Below are 20,584 nucleotides of genomic sequence, written 5' to 3' on the forward strand. Positions count from 1 at the left end.
GATTTAATGTATACGTGCTTTGTTTTTCTCACTAACTGTGCACCTCTCCTCAATTCAGGGGTGAAGGAGGATTTTTATCTTATTGCTTCTCCATTAATCCAATGCATCCCCAATACATTTGTCTACTTTGCTCATCAATAAGGTGACCTCTGATTTGTACATAAAGGGTGAGATGTCTAGGCCACAGATGATCTCCTTGGTTGCCTGCCCATAGAGTAACTAATATAGGGGGCATCAGGTGTTTGTTTCCTGAGGAGTGGAGGTCCTATTTGCTTGGCTTTCTCACAGCCCATCCCCTGACATGGTAATTCTGGTTCCCTGCTCCATCCTCTCTTTTCTTCCCTAAACCTGAGCATGCCCAGTTCTGCGTGTCCCATACGTTGATAATATGCCTCTGGAAATGGCTGAGGGTCAGATGTCCATGCTGAAGTGGACACATCTGCTAGCACATTTTCATTCTGTCAGGCACAAGCTGTTGGCCATCAGGGCGTCATAAAGCTGACAAAGACCTTGTCTGAATCCAGCTCTTCATAATGATCTAAAGAAAAGATCAAGGCAACTATGGGATCCCAAAGGGCTCAAGGGTTCAACAGCATCATTCTTCTCATTTAATATTCACGAGGTCCTGAAGGAGTCCAAAGCCACATGTGCTGCCAACTCCTTAGCATGCTTATGAGCTTCAATAGGTATTTACTCAAGTAATAATGTGTAATATTTAAGTTCAACTTAATAGGTATTTACTCACGCCAAAGAAACAGGTCTAGTTGTTTTAAAAATGAAAGCAATCTGGCTTTCATTCATACTTCTTCTTTAAAGTAATAAATAATGCAGTACTAAAAATTGATCATAACATACTCTAATATATTCTACCAAACTCTATTTTTAACTAATTGCACAGGCAGCAGACGGACTACATAGAAATGAGAAAACCACTGCTGTAGTATCTTAGGAGCACCCATGCGGTGACTGTTTTGAATAGCCACTCAATTTTACCTTTCAGCAGGTCTGAGCTACTGCAGTCACCTGTGTTTTTCACTTCCTACTTTCAGGTCATTTTCCTTCTCTTCTTGAATTTTAGAAACTGCCAGAATACTCTTACACAGAGGAACTGAGAGCACAAAGGAGTGAAAGGCCAAGCACAGGTTGTGCATTACCTGTGAAAGTGCCCATGTTCCTCTTGTAAGGGTGCTACTTCTCCAAACCTGCATTTTCTTAGGTGTCCTCACCTAGCTTTTTCTTTTTCTTTTAACAAAACCTGCTTTATATTATCCTCTTACACATCATGCAGGCCCAAACCATGCAAGAAGAGGCTGCCATTACGCATATGGGATGCCTTTTAGGCGGACACTGCCACTGCATGCAGAGCACAGCTAGCACTTCTGCAGGTTCCCCAGCAGTAACCACGGCTCTGAAACTCCTCCTCTCCCAAAACCTGGCGCTCCAGTTCAGACTCCCTGCCAAGCAAGAGACAGTCCACTGCAACATCCAGAACTTAAACACAGAAAGGTACCAAGTTTATGTGCATCAAGTTTACTCATCAGACACCACACTTATAACACTTGTGTCAGTTTTATAAAACCCACTGTACTTATAACTTCTCTGAGGAAATCTTAATGTTCCTGACTTTTGACTGCTTACCGCTTCCTTAATTTTCTTTTTATCCGAATACTCTCATGTAAACAGACATACACACTATTGTGTGTCACTGCAGATTAATATTGCACCAAAAATGGAGTCAGTCAAAATTAACAAATCTCTGCCTCAAGCTGAAAGTCATGACAGCTACAACAAACAAATAAATAAATAAATAGATGTTTCCACTGTGGTTACATGGGCAGCCCCCTGCACAATCAAAGCCAAAGACTGGCATTTCTGGTGGGCAATAAATCATACATTGAGATAAAAATATGATATTCATTTAATTCAAGGGAAAATAACTGGAGCAGCTAGAAATGTCCAGATGCAATTATTTCGAAGAACAGAATCCCAAACCAGTACATCTGGAGCTCTGCACTGCACTGTGTTGTTAAAATTTTATGATGGAAAAAACCAGACTCGCATGAGCTGTGTGTACATGCTAAGCACAATGAAACACACTCATTTTTCCCCAAATGCCTACAAAATGAGTTGACCTCAGAAAAATTTTCCTATGTTTAAATAATAAATATATGCCCCCAAAGACTTTTACTCAACTTGTCAAAGTATCATTTGTTGAATAATTGAAAACAAGAGCACGAAAGGAAGTTATCATATCAAACATAAATACTTTTTTTTAATTGCAATGCTATGAAAGCTAAACCAGCCTATTACAGGAAAGGGAAATATGTCTTGGGTTTTGTTATATAAAAGAGGTGTTCGCCTTTGCTTACTGCTCATGTTATGTGATACTGCCATCTAGCAGGCTATCAGAGGAAGTCAGGTTTCAGTCCTTTGCTACAGGGGCGGGGGTGTGTGAGGGGGGAATTTCTAAAAAAAAACGAAAACAGATTTTACGTTTCTTCCCACTGGCTTCTTGTATATGAGCATGTGATCTAAAACTCTGTATGCAAGCCTGCCAGAAGTCTTCATCATCTACACAGAAACAACACTCTATCTTAAGAGAGCTAAAAATGTTATTAAAAGTAAAACAAAGACTTGGTTAAAGTTTGCATGAGACTTAAAACAGAGGTCCTTTAAATTTTCCAGGGTAATCTTTTGGTTTTGCTTCTTTGCTGCCTTACAGTTTAAGAAAACAAAGTTTTGCCACGTATTTTGTAACATCAGTTGTTTCAAGGCAATTCAAAGGGTCTTTTCTTGACACTGCTTGAGATTTGTTGTGGGCTTTAAGATTGGAAACTCTCACTTCTTGAGTCTGCAAACTGTTAATTCCGAAAGTTACAGCTACTTAAATGTAACTCAGTGTCTTCAGACAAGATAACTTGATTGAATTGAGGCTTGTGATGCTTGGGCGTCTAGCATGAAAGAGGCAGCAAGCAGTTTACGTTTGCCTTTCCTACCGTGACAAGCTATTGCCATGCAAATACCTTCTCTAGAGAAATGACTCTACATGATCAAGGTTCGTTTAGGTTCATTTTTCCAGCCTGGTGCAGATACAAGGCGAGATGTCCAGTCCTGCATCCCAGATGCCAAGGCTTGCCGGTACCTCTACGTGGAGCAGCATGACACCATGCATGGGCTCGCTAGATGCCCAACACTGCTCTGCCCAGGGCTCGCTCCCTGCAAGCATCCCCTTTGATAATGTGTCTGAGAAAGGAAACTATTCTTCTATCTCCTTCGTTGGAACTTTTCATTCAAATCACCTTTTCTGTTGTAAGGACAGAGTTTTCTAGAAGAGTATTTAACGTGAGACCTTATGGAATTTCTAGACCAAAACTTTCAGTCAAAAAAAAAGACAGAAATTGCTTAGATACTTATTATTCACAGCAGAAGACCTTTCCTACCTGTTCCCCCATTCCCTTAGAAACTGCAATTAAAGCTTTTCAAATCACTAACAAGAATTTTGCATAGGCTCTTATTTGTGATGTTGTTGTATACTGGCACTAAAGATGTAAATAACATTTGTTTCCACTTCCCACCTTGCTTCTCAAAAGCTTGCTTTCAAACAACAAAAAGGGCTGTTTCCTACTACCTTCCAGATTTTTCAGTTCATTTTCTCAGTATATTGCTACTCGTCTCCCCGTTTACAAGTTCAGCAGGTTTCCACAAGGAGGAAAGGGAACGTGAGACAGAAAAAGCCTTGTCACTCCTCAGCAGCGCTGACGACAGCCCTCTGCCCTGCCAGAAGGCTTCCCGGGGTTAGATGGCTAGACTGGAGAGGAAGCCCTTTTTGGGGACACCAGGGAATATTTGCAAGAGGGAGCAACTGGCACTTCTGCTTTATGCAGAAGAAGAAAATAGCTGGAGTAGATGCCACATGATATTCCGGTCTAAGGGGAATCTGCCTCCTCTGGGGGTGGTGGCTGCCTTTGCGGGCACCTTGGCAAGGAGAGGCGCTCTCTTGCTGCATGTCCCAGCTCCCCTCCATCCCGAGGGAGCTGCCACGCACGGTGTCTCAAATCCCCACTAAACATTTGGCATGTTTACGCTATCTTAACTACTTTTTTAATTCTGGGGCAAATATTTTAATTGTTCTTCTGTTTGTGGCACTCGAATGTAACAGAACTATTTTTATTTTCATTGTATTTTTACAGATTTTGACAAAACTGAAGGCTACTGGATGATTTCATAATTAATATCTGCATAATTGCCACCTAATTTAGTGCAAACGCTGATACATAATTTAAAACAGCTGTGCTTGATAATCACAAGCCTTAGCATGAGCCAGCCTGTTGATCTTATATTTCTTTTCAGACACAGCCTATGAGTTTTTCATTTTTCTACTGGATCTGCCTTTTAATTCTTCCTTCTTGGTTAAAGGTCATATAACCAGTAGAATAATGTTGTCACTAAATAACATCTTTAAGCAGCATTCTCTGTCATGCTATTTTTATACTGTCAGTCTTTGGCCCATTTTCATTGCTACAGAAAATAAAGCCATGTACTGTTCTGTACTGAAGTGATGTGACCAAGACTATTTTCTTTAAAATAATTTGGAATTTGGTAATTGCCCTGTAATAACCAAGAACTAAGGAAGCACCCACTGCGCCTGAGGACACAAATTAAGACACAGAAATGCTGGTGTCTGATGCCCCGTCACAGTCAATGGCGTGATACAACCTAGTCAGTGCGCCAACAGAGCCTGGAGATCACTTCATGTGATCACCCACTGCAGGCTCAGGTCATTTGCTCACCAGGCTTTTAGTACCATTTGGGGCTAAGGTCTCTTGCCTGTCGTCCAGCTGCCAGTTCACAAGCGTCCAGATTTGTCTATAGGTCCTGAATTGCATCTGCCAAGCTCGTCAAAATGTCTTGGATAACCTAGACACCCAAGGTTATCTTAGGACAACCTTAAACGTCAGTAGACACATGTTTAGGCAACTGAACCAAGCCCTGCGTGACTTTTGAAGGGTGAGCCAGACTATTCTCCAGACTTCATCTGACTGTGCTGATAACCTTCACAGTCTACAATGGACACTTAAACTTCTAGCTTGCATGTAGACACCCATAACTCAGACACCAACACTTAGGTGTCTTAATTTTGGGCTGAGTCCTAACCTTTTAATCCTTGTAGGACTCACCAATGCATATATGTAATGAAGCAATAGTAAGGCTTTCTACTTAGCAATTTAAAGCCCCCCAAAACAGGTGTTGGCATTATTCAAAATTGAAATTCAGTCCCAGAATTCAGAATAACAGCTCTCTCAAATAATGTTAGGATAGATCAAACTCTGTGAAATCTTATGGCTACCTGTGAGCGAAGCTGAGCAGGTAACAGTTTCCTTGCTTGCTTGAGCACTGCTAGTCCGCTAGCTTTGTTAAAGATCTCTGAAGTATATATTTACACACAATTACTGTATTAATATTATAAATAAGATGTTTTACATACCTCTGCCCACACACATGCACTAGAGGGAGCTAGGGCCAAACCCTCTGTATACATGCCCTAATGCTGTTTCTCACTGTCATTTCACACTTTTTGAAACTTTGCTGGTTCCATCCTCCAAGAAAACATCATCAGCATCCCCAAATAACAACTGACCGTAAGTTCATTAAGGATCTAACCCTGAAGTGAGGTTAAGCAGCTATGGCTTCCAGTCCCACTCTGAGGGGAACGGCTGGAGCAGTTGTGAAGCAGGGAAGGAAAAGGGGAAGGACCTCTCACCTCTGACCGGTCATGCTCCCAGACTCCTCACGTACCTTTGGAAGTCCACCTGCCTTTCACTGGAAATCACAAGCTGAAGTCCCACCTCCATCCCCTCTCATCACAGCCTGGCAGCTAGAGTAAGCAGGGACACCCCCTCACAAGATGTCTACACTCAGTGAACGGCAACACCACCAGCTCTTCTATCAACTGAGTCAGTTTTTAATCAGGATTTGTGAAACAGTGTTTGCTAAAGCACTTTTGCTCCATCCTGTTTTCACTGCACTGAGCCAAAGCGATTCTCCTCCCCTCTGAAGTACACTGCAAGAAAATTATTTTGGTTTTAAAAACTAACTTCCATAAGTCAGGAAAAGCAAGAGACTTCCAATTTTCCATATATTCTTAACTGGTGTCACCCTGCATGGATGTACTACGGTATGGCATTTAACTCTACACAATCTTCTCACATGCCTCACGCCATACATTGAACACACAACACGTAGAGTTGCTGGCCAAGCATGACCGACTGTGCATGTGTCAATGCAGGCACATTTTGAGCTGTTACTCGTGTTATTTTTGGAACAAAAGGATATACAGAAGACATGACACATAGTTGATCTTTTTTCAAAATACAAGCTGACAGCACATACTAAATAATTTACTGGACCCAACAGAGTTGTTAGGTTTTTTTAGCTGTCAGCTGAGACTCTGTAACTTTTGGGATGTTGACTTTTCCTTCCACTGGTGCTTCAAGGACACTGGGATCATCACACTCGACCCAAGGAAGTCCAGCAATCTTTCCCCAGGCCAGAATACTAAGCCAAATGATACTGAGCTAAATGATTAAGCCCTGCTACAACTTTCTTTTCATGCCTGGCATTGTGAGGAGAAGCAGTGGGAGCTGAAATGGGATGGCTGAAGGCTGCAGGTTGATTAAAAAAGTGCGGTAGAGACACTGGAAAGAGGAAACCGTATCCCACAGATATGTAAAGCAGTGTGGCACAGACCAGGAAAGGAAATTTTACCTAGATGGTAATAAAATTCCTTTTCTGAAATACACAGGAGAGTTTAAAGCCATACAAGAGGACACAAACAAAGGACATTATGACCATGAACAAAGTCTTAACCTAAGTTAATTACCTGTTCCTTCTGTGTTTCCTGGGCTAAAGAAATACTGAGAGTTAGGACCACAGAGTTACTATGGGGCTCTTCGCAGTGTTGTAGTTTTGTCTCCAACTCTTAGGAGGTTGTAAATAAACAGCAAAATTGGAGATTTGCCTCTTATAAAGAAAAAGGAACTACTACTACTTTCCCTACTTTCAAATACACAGTTTTTTACAGTAGCTTTTAAAGATTTGCAATGACTAAAACAAAGACAGGAGTGAGAAGAAAAAGACAGCGATGGCACACGCTACAGAAGCCAACGAGAAAAGCTGTTGGGGTGGGACTCATCTCCTCCAAGTGCAGCGGTGCAGAGCTTTGGTTACGCACCTACGCTCCTTCCACAGACAAGAGAAAGAGGCAGGACCCTCCAGGGCAATTTACCTTGCCCTAACATGGACGTCTAGAAAAGCAGAGGAACTGGATGCCGAACTTCCAAATGGCTGAAGTTAAACAAGTGGAAACCCATCCCCGTGTTAAACCATCCTTTAATTTCGGCACGGAGTTATGTGTATACACACACACAAATATATGCAACTAAATAAATACAGACACTTTTAACAACTCCTGTTAAATTTAAAATGCTCTAATCCTCCAATGCAAACAAAATCGGCACTGAGAAAGAGGAGGGGCTCTGCCTGCTACCCTGCTAGATGAGAAAGTGCATTAAGGCACACCTATGTCTCCCCAGTGGCACTAGTTACTCATGTGAAAGTACTCCCATTAACCAAAAAAAAAAGATTGCTTACTGGTCCTTCTGTAGGTGTACATGTATTTATTCTACTTCAGCCACAGTCGGCCCCTCTGGTGCTCGGAAGTGCGGGTGGTGGAGCCACCCCAGCTGCATTCCCATACTGGAGAGGGTCCCCAGCTGACCCCCTCCCCAAACTGCCCCATTTTCTCACAGTCCCTTGGCATCTTCGAGTCCCTCTGTCACCACTTTGGGATCACAAAACTACACTGGATACCACCAAACAATTTTCTGCTGCAGATGCTGCTCTGGAAAGGACAGTGAAACGTACCATTTGCCTGCTGCACTTTTCTCTTCGTCCCAAGCAATTTTTCATTAAAACAAGCTAGCTCTCAGAAAAGAATGCACAAAACGGCAACAATTGATGAAAATGCTAGAAGCACAAACACCACAATGTTGGCAAACGAGCCTTTAAAAAAAAAAATAGAGAAAACGGACTGGTTTGTGTTTCTTTAAGAAAGTAGGGTGTATTTCAGAGGTAGTATATTTTTCCTAAATTATTGCAAATAAACTCTTGCGGCAACTTCTGTTTTGCCATGGGATACTTAAATAGTTTTGGGACCGACAGTAAAAAAAAAAAATAAATCTGCTAGTATAACATTATTAAGCAAAACATTTTCACCGATTTCTTTGTAATTCCTTGGCAGGTGGAGGGGAACGAATCAATGGGCGAGCATTTCTACTAGGTCTGCAACAGCTTGTCGGTCTGGCCAGGAGCAACACAAGGAAAAGTGATGGGGACACAGCCCTTTGCTTTTGCCTGGTGAGTAAATCTGCTTGCTTCCTCCTCAGTCTGACCTCTCAAACCCTGAGGGAAAACAGCTCTCAGGTGGAAGTGCCTGAGCGTGGTCCCGAAGCAACAGAAAAGCCAGAGCGACCCGGCTGCTGTGCAAACCCCTCTCCTGGCAGATGCCAGGCGCGTCGGGGTGGGAATCTCTACAGCCCCAACGGAGGAGTCAAAGCTACACACTCAGAGCTGCAACAGATACTGGGCATCAGGTCCTACAGGAGGAGGGGGAAACCCTACCAAAATGAAAACTGCCATTAACATAACAAACCGCAGAAGAAAAGGAGAAAGTATCATCTTTCCTAGCCTGCCTCTGCCAATAACCCTAGGGGTTCTTTGTAACAACGTCCTTCCTCAGGGAAATATAATTCCCAGGTTAAAGATACACTTTCAAACATAAAGCAGGCACAGTCATAAATATCTTGAGTGCTGTTTTGATCACTACTATTTACAGGAAACATTCAATTTTGTTTCTATTTTTTTTCTCAGCTACCTTGTCCCGCTTGTGATTTTAGACAGCTTCCATGCTTACGAATTAGTCACTTCCACACACCACATGGAGAAGGCTACATTAACACACCTGAACCGTTTGAAACCTGTGATGATCTTCCTTTTGAACTTAGGAGTTAATAATAGACTTTTGTAAGTAGTCCGGTACTACGGTGATTCTAACTCCAGCTGGGTTAATTACACAGTAATTAGGTACAAACATCACAACACAAAACACAGCTACATCATTATTTGCAACAAATGTTAACTCTAAATAAGTGCAACCTGTCCCACAAACACTTGCTATAAACGACTTAAAAATAAAAGTAAAATTTGATGGGGTAAACACAGGAAAAAAAAAATTCTCCGGGAGAATTTTTTTTGTTAAAAAAAAAATTAAAATAAAAATCTCAGCACTCATTTAGAGTTCGGGATCTTGTGAAAGAAAGCTTTAAAAGGAGCAAACCTGATTTGCTGTGGCTGGGGGGGGGGGGGGGGGACGCTTTTTGGGCGGTGGTGCCGAACCGTGTGCATCATGGGTACTTTCAGGAGGGGAACCATGGAAGCAATGAACAGGAGGGTGCAGCATTATGGTAAGAGAAGTGGTATTTTTGGCATGGTGAATATCAAGAGCGGCAAGCCATCATCATGGGTTAAACCGGCAGATGGCATGCAATCACAGTGCAAAGCGAGAAAGCGTGGCGGAGAAATAAAAAAAAGGGAAAATAGCTTATTACAAGTACAATTAAAGGAAGGTTGTCAACACAATCGGCGATTCCCAGAAAAAAGAGCAAGGACCATTGAAATCGCAGGCATTACCTCTAAGAACAGGATTACTTGTGCAAACGAGGTCTCTACCAAAATAGCCCGTTACCAGAGAATTGTTACATGGGCAATTTGTTTTCCCCCAGTATCAATATAAAGCACTCCAAAATAAAATTCTACTAAAAAAAAAAAATACAGTGGTTTGTACTGGGAAGGAAACTGGTAAATGTTTATCTTAGTTCTTAAACACAATTTAAAAATTAATTATTTTCATGTATCTTCATTTTGAAGTAAGCCAGATACTTGCTGTCTTCCTTTATAATCCAATTGATGCATTTTTTTTCTACTAGCACTAAAGAACTGTTAGACTTTATCAGAGTTAAATTACCATCTGCTTTGAGGCAAAAATCAGGAGAAGGATGATAATAATTTTCCTGATTTAAATACTACTTTGTTTGATCTAAATAAGCAAGGTCGATTTTGTGAAAGTTGCTGCTTTTCTCATTTTAAGAATGAATTTTAATCAGCATCTTCATGGGAGAATTATTAACTTGATGTTTTAAAGGCTTGATATTTTAACGGCTTATCTGAGTAGTCCCACAAAAAAAACCCCCACTGGGATAGGGCTATAGAATAGAAGAAAGATTACTTTTCTGTCTTATAGGCTGTTGCACTGGACTTCTATTTTTGCATGCCCAAAATGTTAACTCCAAGCCGCAGATATATTTAAAGGAGGAGCGAGATTCAGATCACGGGTTTCAACAGAACCTCTGTGGATCAAAGTAGCCATTTCTGGGAAACGCTGATAAAACTTTCTAACACACAGCAAAAAGGAGAAATAGGCACACCACTATGAAACTTTAAAACACTGATGAAATATGCTGGCTTTTTCCAGTATTTTATGATTTTATAGTACTAGACAATATAAAATACAAAGAGAAATAAAACTTTGAAAACTGAAAAGCAGACCGGATTCATGGTATTATGCTTTTGCAGTGTAGTTGTTATAGCAGGTGATATCACATCTAAACTGCAGCTTTCATCTACAAATCTAAACACTCTACAAAGTCAACCAGAAGGACAAGCGAACCTTTAATTCTAGTCATTGTCTAAATCTTGCCTAGGAATTTTGAAACAAGTGAATACACATCATATACAGTATAAAAAGAGATCAATAAAGAAATTTGGAACCTACCAATACTGGTAGCGGGTGTCATGCACAAAACTGACCCTGCGTGTCATGCAATGATAGGTGAAAAAAGTGGATAAAGGGAAGAAACAGGTTAGCCATTTAGAGTTAACATTCAAAGTGAGATTCAAGCATAACCACAGAGAAGTAAGTTAGTTAAATGAAACTGTAAGGTCATTCATAGTTCTGCTTTAACACAAAAAAGGTGATTATGTTCTTACTAAACTCCTACCTGAGTATACTGTGTAACTTTTGGCATGTTTCTGTGTATATACAAGATACTTCATAAACTTTTTTATTTAGTACTTTTATCTTTTCACTTAGTACTTTTGCAGCAACAGGTTTTTGTTTATAGAAACATCTTTGGTTAAATATCACACATCTTTGGGAATTTTAGAACTCATTGCATAATTCAGACAGCTCAATGTTGCACAGATCAACTTTCACCAACTTTTTGATGTGCAGCAGAGAAAGAAGTTAAAATGGAATTAGCCGATATTGTTCTGTGGAGGCTTTGCCAAATTTAATGTGCTTGTTCTTAACACAACACCTGAGGTGGAGAGGTGCTTCTGACCAAAGAAAACGCTACTGTGGCAATTCCCCAAGCTAAACACCTCAAAGTGTGTAATGTTCCAGCAAAAGGCTCCCAGTGCACCTCAAAGATGCTCTGGAAGGACTGCTCACCTGCCGTGGAGTTTACGCTTGGTGCCTAGTCCACCTTTAACCTTTCTGGGAAGACCAAAAAAAAAAAAAAAAACAAAACAAACCAGCCTATTTTCGGTACAGTGCATATAGCAAGCTGGTGAAGGTGAGCGTGTAAGGAAACTAGTCCCAGGTACATGCATATTTGATACAAAGTCAAATATGCTTCCTGTATTCCTGCTTAATTACTACAGCAGCCCCTTATCGGACCATTGCAGTAGCAGTGTAACTATGAATGACCTTACCCAAGAACAGTCCCCGGAGAATACACAAAGTTCCTCCTCTGGAGGCTATAGAAACACTAACAAACAGCAATGGGAAGAAAGAAAAGATCTGTTGTTTTTAAGATCATTCACCAAACAATAAGGAGAAGGTGACAAAGCGATCAAACTGATGTAAAACAAACAAAGTGCAGAACTTTGGAGGTAAGCCATGCTAAGTCAAGCCCCACACTTTTTATTAGGGGAGCAAGTTGTTAAGAAAGCAGAGAAGTTATATAAAACAATTAAGTTTTATATATATTCCAGCAGCAAAACTTGTCTTAAAATTTAACTTCACACACGCACAGACACAAGGAACACATTTGAAAATTATACCAGTTCAGAAAATATCACATAATCATTTAAAATCCAACAGATAATGTCATGCATTGCTCCTGAGACCTGGGTGGCATGACAGTCCTTACACCCACCAAATCCAACCTTCCCAGGAAAGATGGGAATATCAGACCCAGCATCTTTAATGAAAAGCTCATGACACCCACTCATGTAGAGCGGGTTCTCCTTTCCTAACCTCCTCCCATACCCCACTCCTCTCTCTAACATCCTTTCTAGGTGCTGACGGTGTGCACAAAGAGCAGGCTCAGCACCGTGAGAAAGGTTTTCCACTCTGGGCCTGGGCTCCATCTGCTATGTCATCCCTCTGGTTCTTCTTCTTTCATGCACTTGTTTTGGGGCTTGCCAACAACCTGGCCCTTAAGGTTTGGTTCCAAGATCCACCCTTCCTACCGTCAGAAATTTGTAAGATGAAACTATAATTACAACCATTAGTTGGAAAGAGGGATGGACAATAAAATGCGCAAAGAATGAGCTACTTAAGGAATCACGAGCACTCCAAAAGTCTGGAAAATATCCAAATGCTATTTCACTGAAAAAGGTTTAAACTACTGTATTTTCCATAGTTAATTTAAATCCTTGGCAATTGCAAATAATAGCGATAGGCCCTGAAAGGGAGTGCTTAAGAGAAGGAATAATGCGTATCATACTGCAAATTCTCAGTGTTACAATGGAAAATAAATTTGTGGATATTTCGTACGTTTGTAAGCACAGGGCAATCTTCCATTCACGTCCAAATAGGCAGTCTCACAATTTATTTATTTTTTTCAAACACTCCCATAAATGTCAGTATGTTTTCTGCCACAGATATTCTGGTGCACCAATGTGCTAAAAATATGGCATGCTATAACTTACTATTATAAATACAGGGGCAGGCTCCAAGGTTGTTACTCAGGCCTTATAGCAAAATTCCATAAAGTCAAAGCCATCTGTGTTTGTTTTTATCTTTAAAAACATATGGGAATGCTGATAGATCGGGAAATCATCGTGTGTTGCGTTTCATTCCTTGTTTAACCGACATTATTTCTATAAACTAAAATAACATTGCTGAAATGTCAAGCGCATTTGCAAACACATAGTTTTAAACGATTCTGGAAGTTCACACTCGATAACATTCCAATACTAAAATATGTAATTTGTTAATTACAAATGAAATCACAGAATTCATTAGGCAGGATATCTACCTTTGGGAAGTTTGGAGTGGGGGTGACTGACATAATCTAGAGGGTTATGTTGTTATTGTTTACACGAGTACCTAGCCCATTCTTTCTTTCGCAGTGTTAAAGAGAAGCCCTGCCACCAGCCACGGTGCAGTTCAAGCCACCTCTGAATGCTTTGATTTTTAGAGAGTTCCGAGCACTAAAATGCAAATTACGTTCACTTGTTTTCAGATCACCCCTATGAAGAATTATAACCAGAGCTATTAGCCACAAATGCTAGGAAAAGTTCTGGTGGCGTTCCAAAATGAAAACCACGAAAACTCATCTGATGCCTCAAAGCCCTTTAGTGCAGCTGCGGGGAGCGATGTGTTTTGCCAGTGCTTCCATGCAGGTATCGACTGGAAGGTTATGGCTGGTGCTCCCCTTCTCGCTCTGCTCGTGCGCGGCTGGGGCAATCCCCACGGCTGCAAAACAGCACCCGAGGGAGCAGGAGGATGCGCCTCGGCCCCGGCACACTTCCCGTGGCATCTCTGAAGCACCATGCTTTTCCCAGCATTTTTGTTAGCGGAACTTTGCCCTCTCGTCTCCTAGGAGAGCGCTGGCAGATAAAAGTCAAAATACAGCCAATTTAAGGTAGGAAAAAGGGGGCAAACTCTGGACAATGGTGAACGAGGCTATGCATGTGAAAAGCAGCCTAACGGCACGTTGAAATTTCTGCTTCGATTCTCGTACTTTGCAGGAGGAATTAAAATAGCGTGTAAATATCCGTGCAGGCTTCACCTCGAGTAGGGCAGGGAGCATAATAAAACCTTCTGTTAAGTGCAACCGCCTGACACGGAGGCTACCTAAGGAACACAAAACTGGTTCAATGTGGGTACAACATACCTGTTGGGATAAACGCTGCGTGTTGCTGCAACTGAGCATTGGCAAGAGCCTGTTGATAGTGCAAGACACTGGGATTGAAAACGGCACTGGCACCATTGCTTTTTTCAAGTGCTTGTCTCTTTGGTAAAGGGTGAAGAACACCAGGAGGAAAGGCCTGTAAATAAGAAAGTTAGTTAAAATGGCGCCATTTTTAAGACGTTGTCTGTAACATATACATAAATACAAAAACTTATTATTTTTTAAAGCGGCTAAAGATGCCTCGCCATGCATATTAACTCAAAGCACAGCAATGTAAAATGAGTGAAATTTTGTTATTGATAGCAAAAGCATGGTACTATTAACCTAAAACTGTAGCGGCACAACTACTGAAAAGAAAGGCCTTTAAAGCAACAAAAATGGCATTGCCTTTAAATAGGTTTTCAAATATTATAGGGAGAAAAAACCACTTGTGTTTCATTGCCAAGTATTTTCTTTTTTTAATTTAAATATCGTTTCCTATTATTATACAGATTAATGGATTACGTTAGGCGTTTTCAATTACAGAAGCAGTTTTATCTCAATTCGACTTTTCATGAGAGGATATTTAAAAAAATGAAACCATGTTAGGAACCAAACTAAATCGTCTGCGTTTATTACGTATGAGAATGAGATGGATAAATAGAGTTTCCGGTAAATTAACGAGTATGTGAAATAATTTCCGGCTGATGTTCAAAAGTAAAGCGATACAAATTTCATTAGTTGCTTCTCTGGAAAAAAAAAAAAAATAATAATAATAATAAAAAAAAAAGCTACATGCAAAGCAAAAGGTGAAAGGTCAAAGTACCAGGTCTACAGTTGCTTCGAGAGGTCGCTTCATTGCTTTGGCAGTCGACTGAGTCTTTTAATAACAGGCAGCGAGCACATGATGGCAGTGGGCCAATGGGATTCAAGCGAATTAACATACAGGTAAACAGCAAGCAGAGGTGCATCATGGGAACGGCATTGCATTTGTGGATAGGTGAGAAGGAAAAAAATATTCTGAATGCAATATACAACATACAAAACACTAGGCATGCACAACAACAAAAATGTCTTCTAAAGAAATGAATATTACATTTCGAATTAGTACCGAAGCAAAAATGCATCTACTATACCTTAGTTAAAAGCATATAAGAGAGTAAAATATAGATGTTTGAAATTCAGGAAAGTTGAGTAAAACAGCAGCTTGCAGACACTATTAAGCATCATATAAACACTTCACAGAGATGCAGAAAGTTGTAAGGATACGCCTATAAGAATTCCTGATAAGTTAGTTAAGTCACATTTTAAAGCGGAAAAATCAATTTGGAAGGCTACATTTTCACATACAAAGCACTAGTGAAAGTTGTAATGCATTACAAATGCTATTAATATTAGTGCTTGCAAGGTGAGGGTCCTTTAATTAAGAGAAGAGCGTCATTCGAGAGATTTGGGGTTCAAAATGAGAGAGGTTCTCCTTTTCCAATACAAAGCAGAATAAGTAATATGTCTAGTTACACTAACTTATCATTAATTCCTTTTTTTTCCCCCTACAGCTGGGTCATTTTTGTAGATTTTTTTTTTTCTCCTTGTAACTTACCACATTACATTGAGAGGGAAAAAAGTCTTTCAGAATTTAAAACATATTTTCTAAATTTTGCTACAACCTTCAGTACTAGCTTCAGGAGCAGGGAGTAAAAATACTGCTCTCAGTTCATAAGCTAACATTAACGTGTGAGTTATGATACTAGTCCAGCATTATTCATTTTTTTAAAAGAAAGTATTTCGGCATAGTACACAGGCATATACATTTATGTATACTTCCACAGTAAGATCAAACTTACGGCTGATATGGTGGCATTCTGTAAAATCTTCTCATATAAAATATTACTTTCAAGTTTTATAGTGTAAATAATTCTTACAAACCTTTAGAAAGGAAAGGAAGATTTACCTAGAAATCAGAATTTTTACTTTTGTTTTTTAAACACAGGCTGATATTTAGCTCTTTTTAGGATATGCAGATTATGCCTATCTTGACATCAGCATGTGGAAATAGGGAACAAAAGTGAAAAAAGAGGACAAGGCACAAAATACCTACAAACAGCTTATGGTCACAAGATTAGCTAGTGCCAACAGGGTATTTTGCAGGATAGCTCTCGCTCTGCCTATTCCTTGTTCCCGGCTTTGTTGCACCTACGTTGCATGAGGCTTCCCAACACTCTCCCCATCTCTCCTTCAGCACATTTCTGGATTACACACCCTGATCTACAGGACCTGCTCATCTGTCTGCGTCCAAGAGTCAGACATAACAAGAAACACCTGGTGCAAAGTGAGGATCTGGAGAGCCCTCTTGCATCTAAGCAGGGTGCTGTGCAGCCGACGTGTGGTACCCCCCCGGGCACCCCCGCGGGGGACATAACTCCATCTGCATGGGGCACAGCCTTCAGACCCACTCTGCATCCACCATGGATGGAAGTCTACACGGAGGTGAAGCATTATGACTGAATTCAGCATTATGTGATGATGAAGTCCACAAATTCAAATCAACATCATTAAGAGTAAAGCGTTTCAGTTAATTATGTTTATTATCCAACTGCAGATCTTATCTGATCTCACTCATTAACTTCTTATCCCTGTGTTTATGACTGCCTTTCTCCACTTCTTCTCCATGCTCCTCTTAACCTCACCTCCCTGTTTTGAAGCTTTTTGCTGGCTTTCCCCTCATCTTCCACAGCAAGTTCAGTCTCACAGTTTTCCCAACCTGAAGACTTTAATTTGATCTGTTTCTAGACCTACTCATCAACATTGTTTCCACGTAGTCTACCCCTCTTTTCAGGCTTTCAGACTGACTGTCCATTTTTCCCTCCCACCTTCATCTTTTCTTTCATTTTGTCCTGATAGTAAAACCTCCTTTGCCTCTTTCTGTTCCATCAGGTAATCTCCTGCTCAACGTTTGATCTCCTACAAAACTAACGACCAAAAAAATCAATAGCTACAAACTGGAGAGGAAAAGGCTATGGAAAGGAGATAAAGATAATAATAAAAATGATCAAACATATTGAGGCATAGTACTTGGCTGCTGTATGTCACATGGTACGCTATAATATATCCTGGAATATGAGCAAGATCCACACAGTGGAGGCCTGCACGGATGTGCAAGGAGCTCCTGACTAAACTCAAACGCAAGAAGGGAAGCACACAAGAGGTGGAAGCAGGAACAGATGCCCCAGGAGGAACAGGGACATAGACTGAGCACGCAGGGATGGGTTAGGAGAGCCAAAGACCACCTGGAGTTGAATCTAGCAAGGGATGTGAAGGACAAGAAGAAGGGCTTCTCCAAGTGTATCAGCAACAAAAGGAAGACTAGGGAAAATGTGGGCCTGCTGCTGAATGGGGCAGGCGACCTGGTGACGCAGGACATGCAAAAGGCTGAGGTACTGAATGTCTTCTCCACCTCAGTCTTTACTGGTAAGACTGGCCTTCAGGCCATTGGGAGGCCAGTGGGAAAGTCTGTAGCGAGGAAGATTTACCCTCGGAGGAGGAGGAGGATCAGGCTAGGGAACATTTAAACAAACTGGATGTACACAAACCCATAGGAGCTGACAGGATGCACCGACGGGTGCTGAGGGAGCTGGCCAACGTCACTGCAAGGCCACTTATCTCTGAAAGGTCACTGCAATCGGGGGAAGTTCCCAAAGACTGTAAGAAAGTAAATGACACTCCTATCTTCAAAAAGGGCAGGAAGGTCGGTCTGAGGAATGACAGGTTGGTCAACCTCACCTCAGTCCCTGGGAAAGCAATCGAGCAAATCCTCCTGAAAACCATCTCCAAACACATGAAAGCCAAGAAGATGATGGGGACTTGTCAGCATAGACTTAGGAAGGGGAAATTGTGGTTAACCAACCTGACAGCCTTCTGCAATGAGACTGGCTTGGTGGGTGAGGGGAGAGCAATAGATGTTGTTTCTCTTGACTTCAGAAAGGTTTTCAACACTGTCTCCCATTTCATCCTCACAGACAAACTTATTTAGTATGGGCTAAATGGGAAACAGTGAGGTGGACTGAAAATTGGCTCAACTGCCAGGCTCAAAGGGTTGTGATCAGCAACACAAAGTCCAGCTGGAGGCCAGTCACTGACGGTGTAAAACTCGGAGGAGTGGTTGATACACAAGATAGATGTGCTGGGCTCAGAGGGACCTGGAAAGGCTGGAGAAATGGGCACAGAGGAACATCACCAAGTTCAACAAAGGGAAATACCAAGCCCTGCACCTGGGGAGGAACAACCCCAGGCACCAGTACATGCTGGGGGCCACCCAGCTGGAAAGCAGCTTGGCAGAAAAGGACCTCAAGGTCCTGGTGGACACCAAGCTGAACATGAGCCAGCAATGCGCCCTCACAGCAAAGGCAGCCGATAGCGTCCTGGGCTGCATTAGGAAGAGCATCACCAGCAGGTTGAGGGAGGTGATCCTCCCCCTCTACTCAGCACTGGTGAGGCCACATATGGAGCGCTATGTCCAGGTCTGGGCGCCCCAGTACAAGAAAGACATGGACATACTAGAAAACAGTCCCATAAATGGCCCCAAAGATGATTAAGGGACTGGAGCACCTCTCATACGAGAAAAGACTGAGAGAGCTTGGACCGTTCAGCCTAGACAAGAGAAGATGCAGGAGGATCTCATCAGGGTATATAAATAACTGATGGGGGAGTAAAGATGGAACCAGACTCTTCTCAGCAGTGCCCTGTGACAGGACAAGATGCAATGGGAAAAAATTTAAATACAAGAAATTTCATTTAAATGTAAGTTTTTAGTTTTGTTTTGGTTTTACTGTAAGCATTATTTAACCATGGAGCAGGTTGTCAAGAAAAGTTGTGGAGTCTCCATCCTTGGAAACTTTCAAAACCCAGCTAGGCATGTCCTGGGCAATCTGCTCTAGCTCACCCTGCTTGAGCAGGGGGGTTGGACTAGATGTTCTCCAGAGGTCCTTTCCAACACCAACTATGATTCACATTTTAATTTAGGCTGTACATTCTTCAGTGACTTTTTATACTCTCTGATGCACCACATGAATATTTGGAGCTCCCCAAGTACAATGATAGATGGCACTGCCTTCTAATGCACTTCACATTTAAGCTGTACACGGTCTAGAGCCTCTTTCACAAATGATGGAGTCAACTAAGATACATAAGTAAAAATTCCTAAACTTCAATGTACAGAAATAGAGACAGGGCATTTTCTGCAAGGTCGCAGGCTGCAGAATTCATTGACCTTCAATGGTCCTGTGCTTTGTGCTTTGCCTACAGTGCTCTAACCCCATCCACAACGCTCACCTATATGAGCACCCTCTGGACCAGAGCAATGCAGCCAGCTCCCCAGCCAGGGAGGAAAACCTCTTGGACACAATTGCAACCTGGAAGCAACGTGCATGTGAACCCTACAGGTAAGCATTTGTATTGCTGCCTTACTTTTGCTCTCTACATCCAACTGAGTGTTCTTGGTCATTCTTGGGTGGCCTTGCAGGCATGTGTCTTTTCTACCACTTTTTTGTTGTTATTGCTATTCTGGTGATTTTTCATTCACTCTAAGTGAATAATCTATATTAAACAAAAAATAGTTGGATTGTAAAAATTCTTTTCTGTTTGGCAGTCTAAATAAGCCATTAAAATATTCTGTACATATTTTCCTGCAAAAAATTACCCTGAATGACAGGTCCCAGCCGCCTTCTCCCGTGACATTAGAATGCTAACATTTCAATTCTGTGTTTCCAAAGATGTTTCATCTTGCTTTGAGGCTAATGCAATTCCAATTACGGCTTATTTAAAAATCACAGGATATATATAATCACAGGTCTTCACCGGCAAGTGCTCGAGCCTCACCGCCCAAGCCGCAGAAGGCAAAGGCAGGGACTGGGAGAATGAAGAGCTGCCCGCTGTGCGAGAACATCAGGTTCGAGACCATCTAAGGCACCTGAAGGTGCACAAGTCCATGGGACCCGATGAGATCCATCCGCGGGTCCTGAAGGAACTGGCGGATGAAGTTGCTAAGCCACTATCCATCGTATTTGAGAAGTCGTGGCAGTCCGGTGAAGTTCCCACTGACTGGAAAAGGGGAAACATAACCCCCATTTTTAAAAAGGGAAAAAAGGAAGACCTGGGGAACTACTACAGGCCAGTCAGTCTCACCTCTGTGCCTGGGAAGATCATGGAACAGATCCTCCTGGAAGCTATGCTAAGGCACATGGAGGACAGGGAGGTGATTTGAGACAGCCAGCATGGCTTCAGCAAGGGCAAGGCCTGCCTGACTAAGCTAGTGGCCTTCTATGATGGAGTGACTACATCAGTGGACA

At 41.7% G+C, this 20,584-nt stretch overlaps 1 protein-coding gene across 4 annotated transcripts in view; it reads right to left on the minus strand.

The window, feature by feature from the left end:
• The window catches only part of MBNL2 (muscleblind like splicing regulator 2), a 104,352-nt gene that overhangs the window by 9,827 nt on the left and 73,941 nt on the right, over positions 1 to 20,584 (minus strand). For 3 of the 4 annotated variants that reach the window (XM_009288385.2, XM_009288370.2, XM_009288378.2), the window contains 2 exons: positions 15,067 to 15,120; positions 14,244 to 14,397 (listed from right to left, as the gene is read on the minus strand). In XM_009288385.2, coding sequence (XP_009286660.1) covers positions 14,244 to 14,397; positions 15,067 to 15,120 — 208 coding nt within the window. The remainder of the gene's footprint in view (positions 1 to 14,243; positions 14,398 to 15,066; positions 15,121 to 20,584) is intronic. The other variant, XM_009288393.2, reaches the window with a different exon arrangement.

This window comes from Aptenodytes forsteri, unplaced genomic scaffold (assembly GCF_000699145.1).
Source record: "Aptenodytes forsteri isolate BGI_AS27 unplaced genomic scaffold, ASM69914v1 Scaffold123, whole genome shotgun sequence".
Taxonomy (NCBI): Eukaryota; Metazoa; Chordata; class Aves; order Sphenisciformes; family Spheniscidae; genus Aptenodytes; species Aptenodytes forsteri.